The sequence below is a fragment of the Danio rerio genome, chromosome 6 (assembly GCF_052040795.2).
Source record: "Danio rerio strain M-AB ecotype USA chromosome 6, GRCz13ab, whole genome shotgun sequence".
NCBI lineage: Eukaryota > Metazoa > Chordata > Actinopteri > Cypriniformes > Danionidae > Danio > Danio rerio.
In genome coordinates this window covers 54,527,501-54,548,362 of record NC_141026.1, presented here as the reverse complement: position 1 = coordinate 54,548,362, position 20,862 = coordinate 54,527,501, and the positions used below count along the sequence as shown (strand labels likewise).

The following is a 20,862-nucleotide window of genomic DNA, read 5'->3' as shown; positions in this document are numbered from 1 at the left end:
CAAGATTGAGGTAAAGTTGGTTTTATATTCACAACTTTGGGGTTCAATAAACTATTTATGTAGAAGTTAAAAAGGTTAATACAGAATTATTACAATGACGTACTGTTATGAGCACAACGTGATAACTTGTGACATATTCCCTATATTGTTTACCACGATATACTAAATATTTGGTCTGTAATCATGTAAATATGACTTGAAAACAACATTAGCACTATTTAATAGACTGTGAATGTTGTACTTTGATAGTCATTGGCTGCTATATGATTTCCCCATTTAGAATTACCAAGAAATACCTGTCTGAAATTATATTAAGATGGTAAAAGTCCGAATGGGCTGATATAAAAACCAACTTTAACCCAATTAATGCAAGTGTGCTACATTGTTGACGGCAGTCACACTCTGCTCCTATGTATTTTAGACACTAAAATTAAGAGTAGTAGATCACTTAATTGTGTTTGCCAACGATAACACAAAGAGCAGTGATGGTAAAGCTAACGTATACTTTATCAAGCGGTTTTTTGCCAATATTTGCCACAAACTCTCTCGTGTGGAACCATGTAGCACAGCTCTGCATTGCTCTGCTCTGATTTCCACACGGAGCGGTTTAAGAGCGGGACAGATGCTTTGACATTGCTGTAAAAGGGGAGGGACGAAAACAAACTGTTACAAAACGTGTAGGAAAGTATCAGTTACTGATTCCTGCTTTATAGTTACAATAATACTTTATTATTGTGACTTTAGCGGAATCATGTATCGGCGACCGCTGCAGTCCGCCGTTAGACACTTAATAAACGCCTCAGCATCGAGAGCTGTCCTCGGAAAGGTAACGTTAATTATTATGTGTACTTAAAAAGATAATAACATCACTGAAGGGTTTGATATTGGAGCCATTTTAAAGCCTTATCCTTATATACGTGCTAAAAATGTAATTTTAATGTTGTTTTGGGTTATTCTGTTCTATATTTTGCAGCACAATTATGAGCTACTGTAAACTAACCTGTATTGCCCTGTATGAGGAACATTTTATTATACAGAACATTGAGAAAGTGTATTTTCTTCTGCTTGTCTGTACTATTTTCTGAATAATGGAGTGATTACAAAAGATTCTCGTAATCACAAAACCTGTGACTATACTAATATAATGAAACAAGAATTCAATGGAACTAATATAATTACTGAAACATTTGACTCAAATAAAATAAAACAGGAATTTCCAGCTTAATTTAAAACCGTGAACGGATTTTGTGGTTTATTTTATGCAAATTAGCACATCTTATTTCCATATTTAGACGTGTAGGTCAATGTTTTAGAAATCTCACACATCCCAAAATGGGTTCAATTTGTGTAATGTAAGCAATTATCACATTATATGGAATATTTTACCCTACAGAACATTGTTTATTTTTTACATTTTTATTTTCTTGTTGTTTGCATTATTTTCTGAATTATGGAGTGATAAAAAAGATTCTCAAAAACAACAAACCTTTGACTCTAATATAACGAATCAAGAATTCAATGAAACTGTAATTTCACCAGCTTGGACCACGCCACACATTGAGCTAGACTTTATTGTAGGGGTGAAGGGGATGGTAAAAGAACAGTGAGATAGGGAAGTAGGAGGATAAACAGTGAACAGGTAGGTAGGTTGATCAGGCTTCCTACGATGATGCCCTAGAGTGGGGGTACCGTCTCTGTTGTGTTTTGGTAGGGTGATTGGACCTCCCAATTCAACCTTGGCCTGAAGAGAGGGTTATAGGATTGTGAATGGGAAGCGAGGAAATAGAAGGAGGGAGAGTGAGTTTGAATGAACGAGAAGAACAGTGCTAGAGGGCTGGTCTGCCTTTAATAAGTTTCAGGGAGTAGGTGATTGGTTAAGGAGACAAAGTGAGGCGTGGTTCCACTGCCGAACCATTGTTAACAAGTTAACTCCATATAATGAAAGAAACTTTTCACTCCAATAAAACAAAACAGGAATTTTCAACCTGATTTGAAACAATGTTCTGAATTTGTACTTTAATTGTATGCAAATTAGCACTAATTTAATTTCATTTGCAAATTTGAACATGTAGGTCAATATTTTAGAAATCTCACAAATACCTAGATCTGTTCAATTCGTATAATGTAATCAATTAACAAATTCTATGGAACATTCAACATTGTGAATTTTTTATTTGTGGTTGTTTGCACTATTATGCGAATAGATAAATGAAACCGTAATATATTGAAAAAAACATTTGACTCTAATAAAACAAGACAGGAATTTTCAACCTAATTTAAAACAATGTTCCGATTTTGTGCTTTATTTGTATGCAAATTATCACATATTTAATCTTATTTGCATATTTAAACGTGTTGGTCAATATTTTAACAATCTCACAAATCCCAAAATGTGTTCAATTTGTGTAATTTAATCAATGAATGAATTATATAAAGGATAATATTCTGTATTTGCTTTTAAATTGTATGCACATTAGTACAAATTTAATCTCATTTCCATATTCAAATGTGTATATTAATATATTAGAAATCTCATAAATACCAAAATGTTTTTAATTAGTATAATGTAATCAATTAACAAATTATATGGAGCATTTAACATTGATTTTTTATTTCTGGTTGTTTGCACTATTATCTAAATCATGGATGAATGAAACTGTTATATAATGAAAGAAACGTTTAACTCTAATAAAACAAAACTGGAACTTTCTGCCTTGTTTCAGATTTGAAACAATGTCCAGACTTTTCCCTTTAATTGTATGCAAATCAGCACACATTTACTCTCATTAGCATATTCAAACCTGTGTGTACTTTAGAAAGCTCACAAATCACAAAATGTGTTAAGTAACTTAATTGTATGCAAATTAGCACACATTTATTTTTTGCATATCCAAACATGTATGTCAATATTTCAGAAATCTCTTACAAATTATGTACAATTCTTATAATGTCATCAATTAAATGGGGAAGTATGTTTTTGTGTGTATTTTTTTTTCCCTGCAGTGTCTTACCTAGGCATAGGCCGGTATAAGATTCTGATGGTATGACAACCTTAGATTAAAATATCACGATATTACTGCGTATACAGCAGGAACATATTAACAGAATATTTTTATGGTTTTAAAACCGTGACTTTTCCAAACTTCTGTAAGCCTTGAAACTAGTTATAGTCCCATGCCTAGTCTTGCGTTTAGACAATTTAGAGTAGTCAGGTATCAGAACTCTCAAATTAATTTTAAAAAATGCCAAAGCACTTGTCAAGTTGAATATGTTTGTTTTTCAGGCCATTGAACAAGTCGTGTGTCAGTCCAGGGCTTTGGTGGCTTGCCGTGTAGCAGCGGATGCTGGAGTCCCCTTTCATTCACAATGCAGAGCTCTTCACAGCACAGGAGAGGTATGGACTGTTTTTTTATTTCAATTTATAACTAATTCATCCTCAGTGCATACCTAGTTAGAATCATAAAATAAGGTCTTCATTTTATTACAGTAATGAGAATGTAATGAGAGTTACATCTGAGAGAACAATATCATAATAAAATGGGCCTTCAGTCAGAGTTTGGTTGGAAATGTCTGCACAAATCGGAACAGTTTCTGAAAACAGGGCTTATTTTAGTGTGTAGATATGCCTGAAGTTTCAAATATGAAAAACATGAGCAAAAAATGTTGTAAAAATAAATCTGCTTTGTTTATCTTTTTTATCATTCATTTACACAACATCCTAACTTCTCAAATGAAGTTGTTATGAGTCTGCTTGATAAAAGGATTTGCGCCAGTATTATCTACTTTAGGTTGCATTATTAAAAGATCCACGTTACTGTAAATTACACATTTGTTATATATCGTTCCAGTTTAAGGCAAATAAATGTAAAATAGTTGAAATGTATCTGCATTCCTGGAATGAGCTATCCGCTTGTCAAGTGTGAGGTCACGCGAAGCGGCTTCCGGGTACAAGCGCTCTATTCAACTGTATGGGGAGACTCATGAAATGGTAATAATAAACGTTTACAAAGCGATTTATTACTTTCGAAAATCACGATCGCAACATATATGTCCATGCCTAATATACAATGTCCAGAAAGTTATTCATTTTTTTATAAATTGTTAAAATTTGGGTATTTGTTATGCAGCTAGCCCAGAGATTGTTGTGTACATTATGACTTTATATGAAATTAACTTTAATGTGTGATATGAATTAAAAGTGCTCAAATTAGTGGCAGCTTGGACCCGGAAACAGTATTACATTCATCACCAACACGTTACCACTTAACAAGCGGATATGTATATGTCATGCTTTTTATAATCTGACAACTTATACAGCACTAATTGTGTGAAGGAAGCACTGGGAAATCTTGTTATGTGCACAAATAAAGATCTGCTGCCAGGAGATGCGCTTGCTTGGCTTGTACTGAACTGCACAGGGCAACATTGCCACTTTAATGACAAAATAATAAGTATGCTTATGCATTCTGTGCTTTTTTGGTTCATTCTGATGTCATTATTGATTTCTTATTTCATTTGAATCGCAGCAGAATTTGTTACGTGTTTCTCATCTGCTTGTTTGGTGTGTTAAGTATTTAATGGCACTAATAGACCAATCGCACCAGCAAACAATAATTTGTTAGACTTATTCATTCTTAAGAGCTTGGCAATTCTCAATTTTTTGTACAAAGCAAGCAATTCAGATTGTAATTTGTAAGAATTTGCCTTTAAACATTGGAAATTACACTATGGGTGTGTCTCAATCAGCAGCCTTATTCAATAGCCAGTGCACTGATCAGGTCGCCAGCCATTTTAAGAGCTGTCTCAATTTCAAACTTCTTCCATTGAAACGTTATAATTCTGTAAAGTCCCACAATGCACTGTGAAAATCAGGACACATTGATACACCCTATGTATGCCCTCTTAACGGAAGTTTGAAAGTGTGAAATATGAACAGTGTTTACTCTATTTTTTTTAAACAGATCTACCAACTACCTGTGGCGTTATAATATTAGTGACAAATGTTGTGAGCGTAGTATTAGAAGTCGGGATCGCATTTATGTAATAGCCAACGACATGCGAATCTCTGTGCTTGCGCACCAATTTCCTCTGCTCGTGCACAAAACTTCTTGCACACCCCCTCAAATATAAACCGCTTCAAGAGCGCGCAGATCTTCATGTGCGATTTAGTGCGTTTATGTAACCAGTATAGCTCCAGCATTTATTAGATTTGCTAGGAATATTTATTAATGTCTCTAATAGACCTACAGAGTAGCATTAATGTGTCCTGAAGTAAAGTGAAAGGGCTATACGTCGTGTTTGCTGGCCTCAAGCATCACGCACCTGTCAGCCTGTCAGTCAGTCAGTACATCACCTTAAAGGGTAAACAAATGACGCACAGCACTACTACGGTTACAGAAAAGTATTCGCTATTATAATTCACTTACCCTTCAATACATTTTGGTGCGATTTATTACCCGTTATTAGTGGTTGAAATGTTGCTGGTATATGAAATAATCAATTTATTTAGCTTCAAAGCATTTGTTAAAACGTGTTAAAATTAATATATGAAAATGATTAGTTCCACTGTTTATAAACTCCAGTTTTTATGTTGTAAAATGAGGATGTTCCCATGTCACACCCAGTGTGTCCCAATGTGTTGTGAACAAGGCTCGTTAGTGCCATTACCAGTGCCCAAATTTTAGGGTGAAACAATACCTCCAAAATATAATTTTTAAAAATTGTTCTATTAGTGTAATTGCACTAATAGAGCAATCACACAAGAGTTCAATTCAGTCAAACCAAACCTACCAAGTGTGAACACAATCATAGCGAAAGTTTGTTTACTTTTTTATCTATATTTTTGAGTGACTAATTAATTAAATTGAGTGGTTAATTAAACTATCCAAATCGCACAAATGGCATGGGAATTATATTGCCAAAACATCAGGGGCCTCATGTATGAAGACTTGCGTGGAAATCATACTAGAACATTGCGTACGCACAGAGCTGTAAATGTGCGTGCGCATAAAAAAATTAAAATGTTTGAAACACTGCGTACGCCGAATCTCACGCATATTCTTTTGTACATCCGAATGAACGTGAAACTGAGCGCAACATGCACGAGCACAAAACCCCTCCCTGCCTCCTCCCCCATATGAATATGCTAATGACTCTACTTTGGCAAAACCCAACGAAAAAGCAACGGCAAAAGCAAGCAAAAAGAGAAACTTTGAACAGAATGTGAATTGGAGGTGCTGCTTTCAGAGGTAGACCGGAGAAAAGCGGTGTTATTTGCAAGTTTGTCCTCCGGAATTAACAACAAAAGAAAAAAATAGAGTGGGAGAGTTTAGCTGATGCGGTTAACACAGTTGGGTCTGAACATCGCACTGAGTGAATTAAAAAAAGAAATAGTGAGATTTATAGGTGTAAAATGTTGCAGTACCCTTAACAGTCTCAGTGGCGCAACTCGTAAAACGCATGTCAACATGTTTTGAGACGTTCAAGCATGAACTCGGTTCGAATACAGCGTCTGATGAACTCATTCTTCTTTCCACCCCCTACCCCCACAAAATATCAGATTTTGCCAACTATTTATCACGAGAAAGACAAGTAGGAATCATTAATAAGTCTGTGCATCATATTTTATTTATTAACACAACTGCCTCTAGGAGTCGCCAATGGAAATAAAACAAACACGCACAAAAAATGTGCGTACGCCAGCCATAAAGCTGGCGTGGAGCTGCGCACATTCCCACGTTCAGTTCATCGTTAGTAAATCCAAACGTGAGCAATTCTGAGCATTAAACCTGGCGTACGCAAAGTTTTTGTGCGTACGCAGCGTTGATACATGAGGCCCCTGGACACAGGTGGCACAGTGACGCAGTATGTCGCCGCACAGCAAGAAGGTCACTGGTTCGAGCCTCGGCTAGGTCAGTTGGCATTCCTGTGTGGAGTTTGCATGTTCTTCCTATGTTCGTGTGGGTTTCCTCCGGGTGCTCTGATTTCCCCCACAAGTTCAAAGACATGAGCTATAGGTGAATTGGGTAAGCTAAAGTGTCTGTAGTGTATGTGTGTGAATGGGAGTGTGTGGGTGTTTCCCAGTGATGGGTTGCAGCCGGAAGGGCAGCCACTGCATAAAACATATGGATAAGTTGGTGGTTCATTGATTTCAATAAAGGGACATAGCCAAAAAGAAATGACTGAATGAATGAAACTCTGGACACTCAAAACTAATATAATTTTAAATGTGAATAAATGTATTGACAGCATATTTTTCGACAGAACTAATTTCAGTTGCAGATTTTGCAATTTCGAACCAGTTTTAAAGATTTTAAGAAATATGTATTCTCAAAAGTGTGCAGAGGTTTGACATTTGTTATATGTTGGCAATAATCATTTCCTCCCGGTGCGACCCCAAAGGGCAAGTGCTGATTATAGTCTACTTAACTTCTAGTCTACCAGAAATCCCACTCAATGCAGTAAAACATAAAAATCTTGTGGGAAATCCATCGGGAAAGGTTTTATTGCCTTCATAGAAGTGCCTTTAGGGAACTAGCTGAACATTGCGATACCTCCATAAACTGTACCCAGGTAGAGTTTAGATTTACAGGGAAATTATTGTGAAATGCTGATCTTAGACATCAATAACTGATGGATTTGACACTGTAGTGGCTGTTTGCCAATATTAAAAACAAGAACTCTATAGGTCCTTCAACTTTAGTTGGTCTTGTAACCTGAGTTTGTTTTTTCTAAATGCATTCCGTTATGTATTATGTTTCAACGAGAGTGACCTGAGTTTGTCTTTTTACCATGCGTTTACTTTGCAAGATGCCTATTAGTTTGCCATTGTTTTATATTATGGCTTTAAATGAATTTCTGTGTTCTGTTTTGAAGCTGTGTACTGTTAAAGAGACCCCGCAGACCACAGATGAAGAGGTGGGAGCCTTCACCAAAATGATTGAGGCCATGGGCTTCACCGGACCCCTCAAATACAACAAATGGGTAAATAAAGCCTCTCATCCAGTGCTTCTAAGCAGTAGATGACATTTGGTATTTGTTAGTCAAGATGAAAAGGTATTTTCAAGCATCAGAGTGTAATAAAAGTGAAATGCCGCTTTAAATCATGTTTCTTCTCATGAGGAAACAACTTTTTTTTTACAATGTCAGTTTAGTTGCCAATTTGAATGAAAATGTTTGATTTTTCAAAGGAGGCGGGGGACCAAACATCACCCCTAAACCCAGCTGTCATTGGAAAATGAGCAGAATGTACTAAAATGTATGAATGAGATCGTACAATTTCATAATAATTAGCCACTAAATCAAAAAGTTATGAGTTGGCATGAGATCTAACATGTCCTGTTTGGAAGGAATGTCTATAAAAAAAAAAAAAAAAAAAAAAAAAAAAAAAAATATATATATATATATATATATATATATATATATATATATATATATATATATATATATATATATATATGTATATGTATATATATATATATATATATATATATATATATATATATATATATATATATATATATGTATATATATGTATATGTATATATATATATATATATATATATATATATATATATATATATATATATATATATATATATATATATATATGTGTATATATATATATATATATATGTGTATATATATATATATATATATATATATATATGTGTATATATATATATATATATATATATATATATATATATATATATATGTATATATATATATATATATATATATATATATATATATATATATATATATATATTAATAATAAATATATATATATATATATATATATATATATATATATATATATATATATATATATATATATTTATATATATATATATATATATATATATATATATATTATATATATATATATTAATAAACAATTTAAATGGGTTTTTAAAAATGTTTTGATATAGTTTTGTTTTTACACACTTATCTTATTATGCAGATTTCAGATGTCTTTGACCCACATTATTTCATGCAAGAATTGAGATAAATCTGTAATGTGTTTTGCTTAAAGATGCACAAGAAATGCACAAATTAAGAACATAATAAATGGTTCTTTTTAAATTAACTTATGCATTAAGAACCATATTTTTTACACATTGGTGTCAAATATTTTTTTTCATCTACAATAGATCCTTCTCACTAGATGGTGGTCATGTTTTACCAATCATCAGCATCTTAAATCCTTGAAAGTGTTTAAAGTACACATAATATCAAACTAACCATATGATTTTGTTAGCTCACATTGGTAGTTATGTGGTGAACAATTCATCTGTGCATGTCATTAAGAGGAAAAATTGTTTGCTGTTGTAATCTTTAAGTAAAATATGAGCTGTTTGGTTTCAGTTAAATTCTCAGATTACATGATTTTGCTGTGTTGGGCGTGGCTAACATACTTAACCACGCCCTTCCAGCTGTCAGTTTTGACAACAAACAGAAATGGTGAGAAGAAGGCATCTGTTAAGTTGTAATAACTCTTCTAAAACCCTTTTTCTGATCTTTCTGAATGAAATACCGACTTTACTACCATCATTCAGACCACTGATTTCTCATTTAATATTCTGTTTCTCTTGAAACTGCATCACGTAATTGAAAATGCATTGCATAATCTAGGTGTTTCTAATGCAGCATCTTTGGGAGGGACAGTAAATTTAAAGGGAATGTAACATGCTCACTTTGCCAAATCTCATATTAATCTCGAGTGCGTATAGAGTGGGGTGATGCAATTAATTAAGATCGAATCGTAATCCCAATTTGAAACGTTGCAGTTAGTTAATTGCAAGAAGCTGCGATATGAAATATATATTATTTAACTTCCCCCACCTAGAGAAAATGCGTGACTGCCGTTTGTGTGTGACAGTTTTACTAGCCAATTAAGTAAGCACACTTTTGCTCTGCCCAATCAGAATTGCGCAACCAAACTATGCGGAAGCCCACAATAAAAAACAAACAAACAAACAAACAAACAGAAAAGCACGGACGAGTGGGTTGATGGGATCTGCCACTTCAGAAGCATTAATAGACTAATTAAAATCAAAGGAATACAGCACGTCAGTAATATGTAAATAACTTGGTTTCAAAGTCACAAACACTAAAGAAAACCAGGTCATTTGTAAGAGCTGTCACAGAATTGTTGCCACAGCACGAGGAAATACAACGACCAGCACATTGAAAGCACCACAGGTTGTTGTATGAGGAGCGTCGTGCAAACAAATTTGGCTAAAAGTACTGCCAGTCACACTCAATCTAGTAACAAGCAACAGTAAATTACAATTTCAGAGTTGTTTGCTAACATAAGTTTATATCTTTTAAGTTCCTTTTTTAAACTAAGAATCACTGCATTTTAGCAGTAAGAAGCTGCAATACAGGTTATTGAGCTGAAGCTTGGCTACAAAATTAAATTGCAAATCAAAATCGCAATATCTGTCAAAAAAATCAAAATTAGATATTTTCCCCAAATCGCACAGCCCTACTATAAAGTGGTACTGCATGCAGTTTTCTCAGAAAATGTCTTTTTTTATATATTTTTCAAACAAAGTTACAGGTTTCTGATTATATTAGTCTTTTTTTTTTTAAAGAGAGAGTCATAAAGGCAAGTTTTTCTTTTTTTATTTGAGTAAATTAAAATGCAATTTGTGGTACTCTTCACTGCTTTTTAAGTGTACCCAACTTTGATGACTTAAAATATGAACAAAATATTTACAATTAATCGTTTCCTTCTGATTTAGTGTATTTTTCTTGTGTCCACACCTTGAAGTGAAGGTTGGCTGCTGGCTGATGACTTCATCTCATACGGTTACCTGTTTTGTGTTAAAAGCGGGGCCACACTTTGGGAAGTCTGAGATGATCTTCCATGTTCCCGTCATCAGCATCGCAGCTGTCTAAAAATCCTTCTGCACGTCTGCCTCATTTTGGGGCAGTCGATCAGATCAAAAATGTGAACGCCACTGCGCCTTTCCCAATTTGATCAGTTTCTGCTTTTGATCACAATTTATTTAATTCAGTTCGACTTTACTTCTATAGCGCTTTTATAATGTAGATTGTGTCAAAAGCAGCTTAACATGGAAGTTCTAGCAAATCAAGTCCAGGTCCAGTTTTCAAAGTTGAAGTTCAGTTCAGCGTAGTTTAAATTAGTGGATTTAATGAGTGACTTTTTGATCATGTGTTTTTCTTTTGCAGAAAATTAAGATCGCCGCCTTGCGCATGTACACATGCTGTGTAGAAAGAATCAACTATGACGAATTTTTTGAAAGTAAGTATTTTTTACACTGAGACCACATTATGGCCTTATGAGTCTTATGTCATGCTCATTTAAATTTTTTTGAAGAACTCCTAAACACCCTTCTCTTTATCCCAAATGGTAAAACGAGCGTAAAGGGACCTTTTCAGCAGCACCTGAAAGATTTATGTGGCACTTTACAGCTGTGTTATGTTGTTTTCTTTAGCTGAGGAAAAAACAGGTGTAAACCCAATAGCGGTTTTGGAATCGGAGCCCAAGTTTGCATTGGTTTGGCTACATGTTATGTTTTCTTCTTCTCCCTCCCTGATGATGTCCTCTGTTCCCTCTGTTTCTACCCAGAATGCTCACTGCCTGACACGCTCAACTCTTGGTTCTTGGTGGCACAGCTTCATGTTTGGTGAGTTTTTGGTCGCTGTTTTGCTAAGCAAGGCTACAAGTTGATTGCTATTCATCTAGTACAGACCTGGGCATTTTTAGGCCCACTGGACTTCTTTGATCGGCTGAAGCATTTATTTAATTTAAATTCCACTGCAAACAGGGCCTTGCAATGCACAGGATATGATATCAGTCAACAAATAAGGACTTTCACATATACCGCCTTCTGCGTTTTCAATTTCGTTATTTAAAATGGAGACGCGCCTGTTCAGTGCACAAATTGAAAGGGATGCACATGTGGGATGTCACACTCAGCGAATCACGAGTAAGTGACAAGAACCGTCCAGGCAGCTTCACACTTTGTATGAAATTACACAGTAATAAAGGTCAACTGATTACCTTAGATTAACGATTTCACAAATGCAGATACATATCCTCTCTCAGTGATGATCTTTACATCACATGTCCATCTCACTTTCAACCTGAATTCAGTGCACTTGTTCAGCCCATCACATGCTAGGATTCTCTCACTGAACATAAAAAAATCAATAAAAAAAAAAAATAATAAATAAATAAAATTAACTAAGTTGAAGCAATAAAACAAACAACCCTGTTGCATTTAAATGAAGTTGATGTTGTGATTTAATTTGTTCAAATTAATCCCTTTATTAATCTGGGGTTGTCACAGCGGAATGACCCGCCAACTTATCCAGCATATGTTTACCACAGCCGATGCCCTTTTAGCCTTCAAACCCATCAATGGGAAATTTCCATACACACTCATTCACACACATACATTGTGGCCAATTTAATTTATTCAACTCGCCTATTCACCCTTATCTCCACGGACGAGCAGGCACAGCCATTTGAATCTTTTTGGCACGAGACTTCCGGTCTCATTCACTTCCATTCATATTTAGACATTAAAAACTGCTGTTTGATGTTGCAGTTGATATTTTATTATTATATTATTCTACTTGGTCTGTATAGTCATGCAAACATTTATTTGTAGAGCAAGTAGTTTGACCGTTTTTTGCCGTTTATTATTCCTAGTCATTTCTCCCATAGGCAACTGAAACGGAAGTTCTAAGACAATCGCGAAAACAGGCCACTTCCGCATTTTAGAATAAGGTCAATAGCGCATGTGTTTGGACTGTGGGGGAAACCGGAGCACTTGGAGAAAACCCAGCCGGGGCTTGAACCAGCGACTTTATTGCTGTGAGGCGACAGTGCCAACCACTGAGCCACCGTGTCACATCTACATTAATTGCAAGAATTTTAAAATTATTTTTTATTTCATTGACTTCCTCTTTTGTCCAAGCTTATTCGATTAGTTAATAGTCTATTGCTTAGTAATTATGTCTTTTTTTTCCATATCCAAAATTTTCCTCTTTCTATATTATCAAATGTGATTGGTGACCTAGAACTATTGTATTTAAAGGTGCAGTAGGTGATCTTCCACAATGCTAACAGCTTAGCATAAATCTCTGAATCACAGTCCCTCCAGAGCCACGCCTCCTGAAACACGGGCACGCGCACATTAAAGATGACAGCAATAGAACCCTCTCTCATGTGTTAAAAGCAACAAGTGCTTGTCCAGCGGCGTGCAGGAATTACACTTATAATTAAGCCAAACAGACATGCTATTCCAGAGCAAATATTTAGAGTTGCATGGTAAACAATATAGGGAGAGACTAGGCGGAATAGCAGTATTTACATGTGTTTTGTTGTTAAAGTAATTAAAACCTACGTTATTAATGCTGTAAAAGGTCCCTTATGAAACTGAAAATAATCTTATCAATCTTTCACCGGAAGATTTTAGTGGCTGAACAACACTTCTGTTAAGATATAGCCCATTTGTAACAACAACATTTAAGGTTACATCAGCTTTGCGTGAAGCTAAAACAGTTTTAAAACAGAACATTACCTGTCTAAGAGAAATCCTTCAGATATTGTGTCTTCCTTTCTCCGGCGTGCAAAGGCAACTCCAATATTGATTCAGGTTTTTAAAGAGTTTTGCATGCGCGCACAATCAGCGGTCAGCAGAGCTGCGTACAAAAGGCTGCGCTGTTGTTAAAATCTGCATTTGCTAACAGACATTTTGAGCTACTTATCGTAATTATGGGAGATGTCGTCCAGACTCTATTTAATTGGATGAACATTTTTTAGTTTTATGCCTTACCCAAAAAATAAACATACATATAAATACATTTAGATCATTTACTTTAATCATTACTATTAGACTGCGAAGAGACTTTCAACCAGCACAACAACATATGTTTCTGAAGACAATCACCTACTGCACCTTTAATATTAATATTCTAATAATCGTCATGGTTTCCTAAAGTAATTTCAATTAATTCAATGTGTTTAAAAGCAAGAGTTAATTTAGCAATCAGCAGCAGACCACAGAGGCTGTCTATTTATCTCAGACTATTCCTCTTTGTGTAAGTGTTATCTGGTTGATGTCTAAAGTTTTTTCCTGATAGAGAACAGCATAGCGTTGACTCTTAGTTTGTCAGGCTGTGATTATTCAGCTCTGATCTCTTCTTTGCTGTGTTCTGATAGGATGTGTCTGGTCCGGATGCGGCAGGAAGGCCGAGCTGGGAAATACATGTGCCGTTACATCGTCCACTCCATGTGGGAGGATGTGGAGCAGAGGAGCAAGATTATGGGAGTAAGTGTACAGTATGTGTGTTCAACCATTCTGCCTTTAAAAAAAAACACCTTTCTGGTAGTATGTTTGTTCTTTTTGTGTTTTGTTATCCACAGTAGTAATAGACCAACATCTGCCATCTTCATAATTGACTGTTTTTGACTGATAACATGGTCAATTGACCAGCAAACCAACACATCAGTTCCAAATTTTAGATCTTAACCCTCTGCCGCATGATGTTGCCATATGCCAACATAATATTCATGTTCATTTCCCTGCCGCTGTTTCTTTAAGTCAACCTTCTCATTTTTGTGTTGGAAAGAGAAGACCTTAGTTTAGCCCATAGATATATACACTAGATGTCGCCTGGCCTATTGTTGTCTATTGGACGAATAAAAACATATTAAAGGAGACCTATTATACAAAACAACTTTTATAACGAGTTTAAACAGTTGTGTTCCAACAATGTGTAAATTTAGCCTGCATATAATGGTAAAACTTAATAAAATCTATTTTTAATAATAACACTTGATCAAACACATTGATTGACATTGTCCCTTTGTACGTGTCATGAGGGGGGAAAGCCCAGCCTATTAGTGACCATCTCTCCCCCATTTGCATAAACAGCCCTACAGTTTTTAATTTGCTTCTATGCTGACACACAGACGTTTATAGCTCCGCCCCCTTTTAAAATGTGGCCTAAAGGAACAATCTCATTTGTATTTAAAGCAACAGTCACCAAAACAGCTCAATGTGTATCAAAGCCTAAAAGGGGCAGTTTCAAACACTTGTATACCATTATTTGTGTGGTATTTTGAGCTGAAACTTCACATACACACTCTAGGGACATCAGTGACTTATACATTTTGTAAAAAGCGCCATAATATGTCCCCTTTAAGCAAAAAAATCCCAACAAAACCGATGTCAGAGAAAAGAGACGTTCCTGCATCATTTGTTTCCAGTTTGTTCTCAATATATCTAATCTAGTGACATCCAGACGTTTTAAGAGCCCAGATACTGTTTGGGATCAGAGCCTATCAGCAAGCCTCATGAATCAAACACTAACTACTTTCTGTCTCGGAAAATAAAAAAGGCAGAGATTTTCTCTGCCAAATGTTTTAGCATGTGAAATGTCTGGTGATCAGGCCTGTTGTTTGGATATGTTGAAAAATGGTGAAATTATAAGCATATACAGTGAAATATTGCTCACACACACACACACACACAAGCTCAGACTTTAGGATGTAGTTATTATGCTCTACAGACTGTGGAGGCATTTGGAGCTGATTGCTGTCCAGCAGAGTAGCAAAAGGTGTTTAAATCTCTTCAAGGTCAGTAAAGATGACATGCTTCTGCTGTGCCGAGCGTGCACAAATATATATATATATATATGTGTGTGTGTGTGTGTGTATGTGTGTGTGTGTGTGTGTGTGTGTTTGAGAGGAAGCCAACACAAGGCGCCTTAGGGGAACTGCTGTCAGAAAGGGTGGGAACAAGACTTCAGCCCAGCTGTGAAAACACAAATCGCTCTCTCTTTCCCCACACTTCTCTTTGTTGACGTCCCCCATCTCTTCTACCTTCCGTCTTAACAGTACGACTGAATTAGTATTGCTTTAAAGAACAAATACAGCATGGTTCAGATTTGTGCATGCCATCTAAAGTCAAAATTATTAGCCCTTTTTCTTTTTCAAATATTTCCCAAATGAAGTTTAACAGAGCAAGGAATTTTTCACAGTATTTCCTATATTATTTTTTCTTCTGGAGAAAGTCTTATTTGTTTTATTTCGGCTGGAATAAAAGCAGTTTTTAATTGTTTTTAAAACCATTTGAAGGTCAATATTATTGGCCCCCTTAAGCAATTTTATTTTCCGATTGTCTACAGAACAAACTTTCGCTATTAAATGATTTCCTTGATTATCCTTACTTGCCTGATTAACCTAGTTAAAGCTAGTTAGCCTTTTAAATGTCACTTTAAGCTGAATACTAGTTTCTTGAAAAACACCTAATATTTGAGTTACTACAACTATTAAGTTTAGAAATGTGTTAGAATTTTTTTTTTTTTCATTAAACAGAAATTGGGGGAAAAATATAAAGGGGAGCTAACAATTCTGACTTTAACTATATATACAGTGCTAAGCATATATGAGTACACCCCTCATAAGTATCTCTTTTAAATTAATATTTGCTATAGGGTGCTTTACAATATTATATTTGTGCATATACATTAGATCAGGGATGTCCAAACTCGGTCCCGGAGGGCCGGTGTCCTGCTGAGTTTAGCTTCAACTTGCTTCAACACACATGCAAGGAAGTTTCTATTATGTCCAGTAAGCTTGATTAGCTGGTTCAGGTATGATTGGGGGTTGGAGCTAAACTCTCTAGGACACCGACCCTCCAGGACCGAGTTTGAACACCCTTGCATTAGATCAAGTCAAAGCTAATCTAACAAAATAACTTGCAACAACAATCCAAAAATTAGTAGCCCAAATTTATGTTAGGGAAAAAATTACATTTTAATTAAAAAAGAGAAAAAAAATCGAGAGAATTTGAATATATGTACAGTTTTGTTGAAATTTAGCAGCTTCTAATTTTGTTGCAATATTTAGCATGAATTAAAATGTATTCTTTCTTTTTTAAAGACATTTGATGACTAAAATATTATTTTATTAAATCTGTCTGTTCAATAAATCTGTTTTGTTCAAATGCATCAACAAATATGATCTTTTTTTCAAATGAAAAAAATGTTATATATATATTTATTTTATATTTTATATTTATTATATATGCATTTAATTTAATAGATATAAGGATTAATAAAAATGAGTGTTTGGTCCCTTAACATCTTTAGAAAAAGCTAGTTTTAAGTTTAACTTTAAATTAAATTAAGGCAATAGCATCATGCTACAACAAACACATAAAGGGACAAATCACTTACAAACGATATTAAAAACACAGTCTAGCATGCCTCATAATTTCATAAATAAATACTACAAAAAAACAGCAATAAGGAACGACCCATACGTTAAAAATTTAAAACTTGCTAAAATATAAGGTTATAAAGCCTTATTGCCTCAGGCACATAGGTGAATTTATATCTGTTAGAAGAGAATTTAATGCTTCTAAAGCAGAGGTGTCAAACTCATTTTAGCTCAGGGGCCACATGGAGGAAATTCTGTTCCTAAGTGGGCAGGACCAGTAAAATCATGGTACATATAACCTAAAACAACAACTTCAGATAGTTTTCTTTGTTTTAATTCAATCAACATAAAACATAAATCTGTAGCCTGTGATCAACACGATCTCATGGCAATTTGTAACTTTTTAATTAGTGGCTAATGCATATGAATTCGTACGATGTCATTCGTGCAATTTAGTATGTTTTGCTAATCCACCAGTGATGGTTGGGTTTAGGGTTGTGGTTGGGTGCCAGCCTCCTTTTTTATATTGTACATTTTCATACGACTGAACTCTGAACGAATTAGCCACTAAATTGACATAATGTAAAGTAGTTACGTTTTCTTGTGAGAAAAAGTCAGTGTAGTATGGCCGGGCATATATGTTGTCTTTCTGTCTGAGAAGGCTGTCAAACTGATGCTGATTCCGGCTTTTGGATTGGATGAATTTAACAGTTTGCAATTGGACTCAATTGGAACAGCAGTTTCTTTTATTGAAAAATTGCAGCTCATTTTTATAGTTTACAGAATCATCTTGCGGGACGGAATAAACCCGTTTGCGGGCCTGATCTGGCCATACATTTGACACCCCTGTTTTAAACTTTCTTTCATAGGGCAACAGTACAAAAAAAGGCTTTAGAAGATGAGAATCATCTCCTATCATGCTTTAAATTTCCTCATCATTTGCTGTTCATGTAGCTCTCCTAGACTCCGCAGAGGCAAACCAATGATCCAACACAATCTCACGGCAATTCGTAACTTTTTCATTTAGTGGCTAATTCCTATGAATTCGTACGATCTAATTTGTACAATTTAGTACGATTTGCTCATCCCCCAATGACGGTTGGGGTTAGGGGAGGGGTTAGGTGCCACGCCTCCTTTTTAAAATCATATCATTTCGTACGACTGAAATCGTACGAATTCGTACCAATTAGCCACTAAACTGCCAAAATGTAAAATACTTACGTTTTCTCGTGAGATCAGGCTGAATAATCTTAAAGCAAGTCTTAACTAAGCTTTGAAGGCGGTTTTTGTCTCTAACGGAAAGTGAGGAGAACCAGCATAAAAAGGAAAAGCGTAATATACACTTAGTATAGGTAGTATAAAAAGTTCTGTGTATGTTCTACACAGAAAGAGTTTAGTTTCCTAAGAACATACAATCTCTGATGCACTTTCTTAGTAACAGCTTCTGAGTTCTGCTGGAGTTTTAATGTGGTATCAAAGATTGTGCCAAGATACTTATACTCCTTGTAAGATAATACATTTAAATTCAAATGAGTTGTTGCAAAAAATTATTACAAACTACAGATGTTGTTATTATTATTATTTGTTTTTCTTACTCTTGATTTTTTTTCTGTTCTGTTTTTGGCTTTTGGTATGGACTAATCCAGTATAAAATTGTTAAGCATAATATAGAAAATAGACAAGTAAATGAGAGGTCTGTTTGAGGGGTGTACTCATATATGCTGAACACTGTATATTATATATAGAACGAGAGAGAGTACATACTGTAACAGCAGTGATCTACATAATAATTTGCATAACTAGTTTGCTTAAACCAGCTCAAACTATCGATGTGCTAATCAGTCGTTATAACCTGTCATGCTAGGGCTGTTGGTGAGCCAATTGTCGACAGCTTTCATTTGACTGTCAGTATTAGCTGTTTTAAGTCATCGAGTAGTTTGTTGATTTGAGGGAACAGCTCTTAGGTTTTATGGCTTAGACTTGGGGATAGAGAAAGCTTTGTTCACAGAGAGATCTGAAGGAAAACTGTGTGCAATAGCAAAATGTGGTCTGAGCAAATTAGATGTTGTGCCTTGCGTGTTCAGTTATGATGTTGTGGAGGATATATACAAGTTATTTAAACAGTTGCCAGTATCTTATTTTCTTTTTTCATATTTATAAGAAGCCCACTTTTATGTCCAATAACCAAAAGTGAGGAATCGGTTCTTAGAATTGTATCCATCAGTTCTAGAATAAGGAATTGGAATCAGTTCCAGGAATGCTGGAATCTTTCTAATGGACATCTTTGACTTTAGGCCTGTCACAATAATCTATATGTTGACTTATCATGCAGTACTTTAGGATGACCTCAACAATTTTTGCATTAAATATTTACAAATTCACAAATAATGTTAAAGCCATTTTACAATGACATTTACGTTCTACCTCAGCGGTGTCAAGTTTATAGTTGGACTTTTACCTAATAGGACATTTAATAGTATATATAATAGGACGTTTACCTTTTTAACATCAAATTAGATAGACTCTAAATACCCTTAAGAAGGCTAAGTATTTTAAAGTGTTTATGGCTATTTGCATTATTATGCTGACTAGTTGGTATTAAAAAATGTGCAGTTGATTCAACATAAGCAACACAACGTGGAGCTAAATTTGTAACTTCTAATCCGTCTGTAAAAATGTCAGTAAATCCAGTATTTCCTAACTGTGGTCCTGGTGTGCCAGAAATGCATGGCACATTTTGTACGTCAGCCTTATCAAACACACCTGATTCAACTCATCAGCTCTTTAGTAGTGACTCCAAGAACTCAAATGGATGTGTCAGATTAGGGACGGATCCAAAACGTGCACCGCTGGGGGTTTGGGAAGCAGTGTTTAAACTAATAATTCAGCCAAATATGAATCTCCTCATCATTTATGTCATTCCAAACTTGCTTGACTTTAATTCTTCTGTTGAACACAAAAGCTGAGGTTATTATTTATATACTGGTTGGCTTTTTCGTGCAATTAGATTGACTGAAGTATTGAGAAACGTGCAAATGCACCATGAACCACTGTTACAAATAACAGTTCTTTATTTGTGTAACATTCATAGAAAACACTAGAGGTTCTTTAAATTGTTAAAAAAAAAATGCGTGCGTGTGTGTGTGTGCGTGCGTGCGTGTGTGTGCGTGTGTGTGTCTGTTTTTGTGTATGTATGTATGTATGTATGTATGTATGTATGTATGTGTATATATATATATATATATATATATATATATATATATATACATATATATATATATATATACAGATGAACTACTTTCTTCTACCATTTAATCCCATCTGCAGTTGACATTAGAACAGCAGAAACCCTTGCTAATTCACCAATGTCACGATAGAGCTAGTATTTGAATGATTCTCTTGCGTAATGTCTAAAATAATAACAAAACAGGGGATTTTGCTCACATTTTAAGATTATAAGGCTGAACTGCTTGAAAATGCCTTCAGTCTAGAAAGATTTCTAAATTTTTCTCTGTTGCAATCGGGATTTCACAATAATTAACCAAAAAAAAAAAAAACGAAGCAAAGCAAACACTAGCAGATTATTATGGTATAAATACAGGACTACAAAATGCAAAAGAGAGAGATCGACTTAGAATGTCATTTACCAG

General features: G+C 34.9%; 1 protein-coding gene across 3 annotated transcripts in view; it reads left to right on the top strand.

Moving 5' to 3' along the window:
• The first annotated feature begins 668 nt into the window (after positions 1-668).
• uqcc1 (ubiquinol-cytochrome c reductase complex assembly factor 1) overlaps positions 669-20,862 on the top strand; it is a 47,282-nt gene continuing 27,088 nt past the window's right edge. For 2 of the 3 annotated variants that reach the window (NM_001076755.1, XM_087256103.1), the window contains 6 exon segments: positions 669-826; positions 3,284-3,394; positions 7,876-7,983; positions 11,203-11,275; positions 11,603-11,660; positions 14,207-14,315. In NM_001076755.1, the coding sequence (NP_001070223.1) occupies positions 752-826; positions 3,284-3,394; positions 7,876-7,983; positions 11,203-11,275; positions 11,603-11,660; positions 14,207-14,315 (534 nt within the window). In that variant the 5' untranslated portion in view covers positions 669-751. 3 annotated transcript variants of the gene reach the window in all.